The following is a 6,855-nucleotide window of genomic DNA, read 5'->3' as shown; positions in this document are numbered from 1 at the left end:
AGAGCGAAAAACTTGGTCGTTTTCTCTTTTGTGATTTTTGTTTGCGTATAGAGTGCTCCAAAATTGCTCAGCCACCAAGGAGCCAAATAGTAAGCTTACGTGTTCTCAGCTAATTATCCCTTCGCTTTTTTGAGATAGATCCATTTTATTTTCTAATGATATTAATTTCGATGTTATATTTGTTGCTGACATTCTGATTATTCCGGTGTTGTTATCGCTACTAATAGCAATAAGAAAATAAGAATTTTCAGAAATTTGAGGAAAGGTAAATAGATAGGTATGACTATCAATGGACTCCTTGGTGACTAAGCACTTGTGAGCCATCTGTGTGTAGAGACAATCAATAAGCAAAAGGACACAGCGGCCATTACATGTATTCGTGCTATTAAAAATATATATATATTTTTTAGTATGTATATTAGGGCCCAGGTAGCTACTAATTATACTTTATAACTAGCAGAAGACACATACACACACACACACATATATATGTGTATATGAGAAAAGAAAGAAAGAAAAAAGTTTACCAGACTTACAGTATCACGCAGGTACACTAGCATATATATGTGTATAAATAAAACGCACAAAGCTTCTTTTGTAAGAACAAAAAAATGTGGGCGAGTGTTCACACACACACACACACACACACACAACACACACACACACACACACACACGCACACGCACACGCACACGCACACGCACACGCACACACACACACACACGCACACGCACACACACGCACACACACACACACACACACACACACACGCACGCACACACACACACACACACACACACACACACACGCACGCACGCACGCACACACACACACACACACACACACACACACACACACACACGCACACGCACACGCAACCGTTGATAAAGGTCATTATTAATGAGGTACCCGTGATGGCGTTTATTGACACTGGCTCTGCTATCACCGTGATCAAGGCAAGACACCTGCAAAAATTTCAACTCAAACGCCATAGTTGCCATCGTATTTTGCAAGGCAACTCAGGGTTTCAGATGGAAGTGACAGAAGAGGTGGACGTCCCGCTGCAGCTATCCCCATTCGTCGGAATGGACTTTTTACGACGATTTGCCTTCCGATTGTATCACGAACCATCACCTGACACCAGTCACCTGCTAATCTTGGGATGCAAGTTAAAAGTGACCTTCACAGAACATTCCAGTCTGGCCCTCACCATTCTTCATGGTAATCCTATCAGTACCATTACGTCGACCCGTTGGTGCCCACTCCACTGTACCAAATTGACAGAAGTGCCGCCCAAGAGGCCGAAATTTATCAAGTGCAGGGTGCCCCAATCTGTTGAAAGAAGTTGAAATTGCACCATCTGCTCGCTGACTTCTCATTCCTGGAAGTGTGACCCAAGTGAAGGACCGCTACACTGACGTCTGGGTGGTGAACACGACGCATCGTTTAATTAATGTGCGCCTATTGTCGAGATATATGCAACAGATTCCCGGCCTTAGGGAGGTCGTGACACGCAAAACACCACAGAGGAGAGGGAGGATTCAGAGTGGGAGCTGCCGTCGTCCGATCTGTCAGATGAACCTGGATTCCTCGGAGATTACGAAGACGACGAATTTGATTCAACATACGGAACACTAGATTTCAGTTACGAAAATTTAATAGATTTCCCCGACACCTATCTTCATGAAGATGCAACGACTGAAGACATCAGTGAGGATGTTGAACAGCTGGAAGTTTTTGTTGTCAGTGTAGCTAAACTGGATCATCTTGCAGAACAACAGCAACATAAATTTCAGAAGCTGCTCAGTAAGTATTTTGATCTGTTCACTGATGATGCAACCACTATCAGCACTGTCCCGGGAATCGAGCACACGATAGAATCAGGTGACGCAAAGCCGATCGTCACACGGCAATGGAGGCTTCCCTAAGCAGCTAAACAAACAATCAAGGAGGAGTGCAGGAAGATGAGGGAAGCTGGAGTGATCAAACCGTCAACATCTCCATGGCTTTCTCTGGTCGTCTTAGTAAAGAAAAAAGACAGATCGCTGCGCTTCTGCATCAATTTCAAAAACTTAAACAAGGTAACAACTACCGACAACTATCCTTTACCTCGGATTGAAGAATTAATTGATCAGTTGAGTGACACATCTTAGTTCAAGTCCTTAGATACAATCTCCAGTATTGAGCAAGCATACCGTGGCATATCTAGATGATGTTGTTATCCACAGTGCCACCTTTGAAGAACATCTCAAACATCTGGAGGAGATGTTGGAACTTTTGAACCAAGCTGGCCTGAAACTCAACAACCAGAAGTGTCAGTTCGCTACTAATACGATGAAATTCCTTGGCTTCCTCATCACACCCAACGGCATCTTGCCTGACCCCGACAAAACCATCGCAAACGACAACATGGCGCCACCACGAAATAAAAAAGAGGTGCGGCGGTTCCTGGGGGCGACGGGATTTTTCCGTCATCATATTGAGCACTATTCTGCAATTGCAGCCCCTCTCACAGAACTAACGAAAAAGGAAGTCAAGTTTCACTGGCAAGAGAAACTTCAAGATGCCTTCCAGCAGCTAAAGGATGACTTGACATCAGCACCAGTTTTAGTTAAGCCCAATTTTCACGCCCTTTTGAAGTTCATACAGACGCCAGCAAGATTGCCATTGGAGCAGTATTAATTCGTCGAGGCGATAACTCTCCTCGTCCTGTGATGTACTTCTCTCGCAAAATGGAAGATGCCGAGACCCGTTATTCTGCCATCGATGCTGAGGCGCTAGCTGCTGTAGAAGCAGTGAGAACCCTTGATCTGTACCTGTATGGAAGACGGTTCACTATTTACACCGACCATAAAACCCACCTACACATTTAGTCGCAGAACAAAATCCCCGAGAATGAGTAGATGGGCACACGAGCTGATGTTTTATGATTACAACATCAAGTATATGCTGCGAGCCCATAATCACATACCTAATCTATTATCCCGTGCAGCTGCATACAGTGAAGGTTATATCCAACCCGGGAATACAGATGTTATGCCTGCTGAGGATGTTATGCCTGCTGAGGATGTTATGCCTGCTCAGGAGGGTATGTCTGATGCGGACATGCCCTCGGCTGATACTTCTGGAAATGCTACACCACTAGACAATCAAGATGTCCGTCGAGCTCAAAGGGAAGATCCGACCTGGAGTCCCTTATATAATTTCTTTGCTGAGAGAGCCTCGCCGCTACAGAGGACTTTGCTTCCCCTGGATGACTTTGAAATGAGGTTACTTTATCGGCTTCGACAACTCCCTGACCGTGTGATACACCAGCTGGTCATCCCTACAGCCATGCAACACCTAACCATTAAGCATGTGCATGAAAACACTCACCCAGGCGCTTATAGAACTATTATTCGACGAATATGCTGCAAGCCACCCGCCGCTTCGTCCTCTTCTACCAGGTGTGCCAGCGGCGAAAAGGTGTTGCACTATGGAGGGGCAAACTTCAATATGCACCTGATGTGCACTGTCCCATAGAAAAAGTTTCTCTTGACCTCATAGCCGCTGGGCCTAGTCTGAATGGGAATCATTATATTCTCACCGAGATAGATCATGCCACCAGATTCCTGCAATTAATTCCCCTGCCAAACTGTAATCGACACTCGGTGGCCGAAGCTTTCATCTCGAACTTTGTGATGCTGCTCGGACCTCGACGCGTTATTCAAATGGATCGTGGCCCTGAATTCAACAATACCGTCTTCGCTGCCCTTTGCAACATGCTCAACACGAAATTTACACTTTCGACTGCCCACCATCCTCAGGCAAATGGAATGGTTGTGAGAGCAAACAGAGTTGTGAAGGACACGTTGGTCGTACTAAGTGAGAGGCAGCCTAGACGATGGGACGAATTTATACTGCAAGTGCGCTTATCACTCAATACCAGTATGCATTGCAGTATCAACAATCAACCCCTATACCTCTTTACAGGTAACCTCGGACCATTCCCCACCCCACTGACGGGGAGAGGCTGTCATTCGTGAGGGATCCATCATTGAATTCCGAGAGAGATTACGTATTGCCCGAGAAGCCGCCCTCACCGCATCGCAACATGCAAGAGAAAGGTGGAAAGCGGATTACAACAAGCACATCCATGGCATCTTTCAGCCAGTCGTTGGAGACTTATGCTGCGTTCGGAACTCCTCGTCCAACTAGTTGGACAAGTTGGACAAGATGTTTTGACCGTTCGGAACCCCTACTTTCTCGTCCTGGACAAGTTGTCCATCTCGTCCAACTCGCCCTGGTTCGCAGCGGGGCTACCAGGACGAGATGACGTCACAAAGGCGTTTGTTTACAAACAGAGATAATGGCAGTCGTCGAGAAAATTGTGGTGAGTCTTCTTATTTGACGCTGTGTTGTTATTATTTAATGCTATTTTCGTGTCTTTTGTTGCACATTTATTTACTTATGTATCAGAGTAAGTTTATGAAACAGATAAAATCTGCAGTGTGTAGTTATTGTTATAATATAACGAATGTTTACATGGGAAAAGTTTGTGACGCAGACGCATTTGTCTTTCCAGTGTTCAAAGATCACGATAATAATTATTGGCTGGATGCAGATGGTTCAGTGCCATTCCCAGAAAATTCGGTGGTGTACCGTACAAGCACCGATTTTCCTGGGAGGTATTTTGCAGACCAGGAGTTAACAGTGGAATGGGCTCTCGAGTGGCTACCACGGTGAGTTGGGTTGTGTTTTGGTTTACTATATACTTTCCTATAGAAAAACAAATAAATAAATAAATAAAGATTGAAAGAAATAAAGAAGAGCAGATCATATGATGAACTACAATATTCTTGAAATGTTCTTGATATAGGTTATTGTAAAAACTCATTAATAAGTATATCTTCAAAATATGGTATAGTTTTACATCTAAGTATGTACATTTACATATATATGGGATAGCTTCATTGTTAGTTTCTTAGTTTCACACATTCATCCAACCTTGCAGTTATTAATCCTTCTATCAATTATCCACACTTTTATGGATGAATTGTGTCAATTTCTCTCACAAACTATATAAATGCAAGTATTGGTAATGTTTACAAAGCGACCTTACCTCCTAGGGAATCCACAAACATAACTGATTGAATTAATCAAATTCCTAACTTAGGGCTTTTCCCCCAGAACCCTGTCTAATTGCAGTGGACTTTATATAGACAGACAGACAGACAAAAAGATGTTTTATATATATTTATATATTTATATTTACATAGATTACATATATGTATATATGTATATATATATATATATATATATATATATATATATATATATGTATATGTATATGTATGTATATATATATATATGTATATATATATATGTATATATGTATATATGTATATATGTATATATGTATATATGTATATATGTATATATATGTATATATATGTATATATATGTATATATATGTATATATATCTATTATAGGAATCAATTATTGATGTGTGCATTTCATTTTGCAGAACAGTTGAAGTATACCCTCGCAGGGTACTTGGGAAACCAGTCTTTGCCTATCAGAACTTTCCTGCTGTCTCCTCCGCAGCCACATCGCCTTCTCTTGCTACCATGTCACCCACTCCATCAGTTCTTCCTCCAAAGCGACATGCTCTTCCTACTTGCTTAAATCCAGTTCTTCCCTCAACATCCACTACACCATCTTCCATGGTATCTACACCAATTACTTCCCCAGAGCGGGTTGTTGGTGTAGAACCAAGTGAAATCGAGGAAGCCGAGGGTTTCACTAAAAATGAAACCAATTTTTTTTATAAATCTTATGCAGGAATATCTGCAAAAGAATTATTATCCATTGCTGTTCTCGATAGCAGAGTTGCAGAGTTGAGTTGGAAAGGATTAATTTAACAAAAGGGAAGAAAAGGTTACTTTAGAAGGAATTGGCCCAGAGGATGACGGTGATTTTTGGGAAGAGATTCCATCCTGAGAAACTTCAGCGTAATTGGAAGGGTCTACAGGATGACTAAGAAGGCAAAAGCCAATAATGAAATGTCTGGGAGAGCTCCCAGTAAATTTCAGATTTTTGAGGAGATGAAGTAACTGATAGGGGGTCAGCATGATATTGACTTTCCAGTTACAGCCACAGCCAAGGGGATTCACATTCATCGACCAGATGAATTGGATGAAGAAGACCTTGATGACCCTGACCCTGTGGCTAGTGCTGACCCTGTGGCTGATCCCATACCTGGACCCTCACACTTGGAAGTGCCACCACCGGCACGGAGACAAAGGAAGAGGCGACAGGCCAAGGAGAGTGAGACGGTAGTCTTTTTGAGGGAGAGTGACCAGCGTCACTATGAAATTATGAGAGAAGTTTTAGATGAAATTATGAGAGAAGTTTTAGAGCTCATGAAGAGGATGCGAGAGGAAGTTGTGGATGTGCTCTCTGAAATAGTTAAGAAGATGTGATATATTTTCAATAACCTTTTTTTATGATTATTTTTTTCCTAACAAGCCTTTCTTTTTATTCAGAGTTTAATTTTGTTTTATTATTATTATTATTATTATTATTTTTTATATTAGGTGTAATTAATTGCTTTACATTTCATTGTTCATTTATTTTGGGGGGGCTTTAGCAGAGCTTTCTTGTTAATTATTTTGTTTTTATTCTGAAAGCCAGTTTATTTGTTTTGTGTTATTTTCAAAACTAGAGGTTTGTTGTTTATTTCTTCAAAGCCAAAGTTAAAGTTCCTTTTTTCTTATTTTGATTTTTTTAAAGATTTTTTTGTACTTTCTAAAGCTAAAATTTAATTTCCCATTTTGTTGTTTTCATATCAATAGATTGTTTCCTTTTTGGTT

At 41.5% G+C, this 6,855-nt stretch overlaps 2 protein-coding genes across 3 annotated transcripts; both read left to right on the top strand.

The window, feature by feature from the left end:
- Positions 1 to 2,732: 2,732 nt before the first annotated feature.
- LOC119576701 lies at positions 2,733 to 4,025 on the top strand. Its single transcript, XM_037924347.1, has 3 exons — positions 2,733 to 2,818; positions 2,874 to 3,303; positions 3,390 to 4,025. Exons 1-3 carry the CDS (start codon positions 2,733 to 2,735, stop codon positions 4,023 to 4,025), a joined length of 1,152 nt encoding a protein of 383 aa, XP_037780275.1.
- A 142-nt stretch (positions 4,026 to 4,167) lies between these two features.
- On the top strand, positions 4,168 to 6,608 carry LOC119577090. 2 transcript variants are annotated; one of them, XM_037924774.1, is made up of 3 exons: positions 4,168 to 4,372; positions 4,565 to 4,721; positions 5,508 to 6,608. In XM_037924774.1, exons 1-3 carry the CDS (start codon positions 4,312 to 4,314, stop codon positions 5,902 to 5,904), a joined length of 615 nt encoding a protein of 204 aa, XP_037780702.1. In that variant the 5' UTR covers positions 4,168 to 4,311; the 3' UTR covers positions 5,905 to 6,608. The 2 variants fall into 2 exon arrangements, with proteins under 2 accessions (XP_037780702.1, XP_037780701.1); XM_037924773.1 differs by lacking the exon at positions 4,168 to 4,372 and having other exon boundaries at positions 4,379 to 4,721.
- The last annotated feature ends 247 nt before the right edge of the window (positions 6,609 to 6,855 follow it).

The sequence above is a fragment of the Penaeus monodon genome, chromosome 9, assembly GCF_015228065.2.
Source record: "Penaeus monodon isolate SGIC_2016 chromosome 9, NSTDA_Pmon_1, whole genome shotgun sequence".
In the NCBI taxonomy this organism is placed as follows: Eukaryota; Metazoa; Arthropoda; class Malacostraca; order Decapoda; family Penaeidae; genus Penaeus; species Penaeus monodon.
This window is presented reverse-complemented; position numbering and strand designations above follow the sequence as displayed.

Coding starts and splice junctions, on each gene's coding strand:
- LOC119576701 (XM_037924347.1), top strand. CDS start 2,733: ATGGAAGATGCCGAGACCCGTTATTCTGCCATCGATGCTGAGGCGCTA. Junction 2,819..2,873: donor AGAACCCTTGATCTGTACCT/GTATGGAAGACG, acceptor CTACACATTTAG/TCGCAGAACAAAATCCCCGA. Junction 3,304..3,389: donor TTCGACAACTCCCTGACCGT/GTGATACACCAG, acceptor AGGCGCTTATAG/AACTATTATTCGACGAATAT.
- LOC119577090 (XM_037924773.1), top strand. CDS start 4,411: ATGCTATTTTCGTGTCTTTTGTTGCACATTTATTTACTTATGTATCAG. Junction 4,722..5,507: donor GCTCTCGAGTGGCTACCACG/GTGAGTTGGGTT, acceptor TTCATTTTGCAG/AACAGTTGAAGTATACCCTC.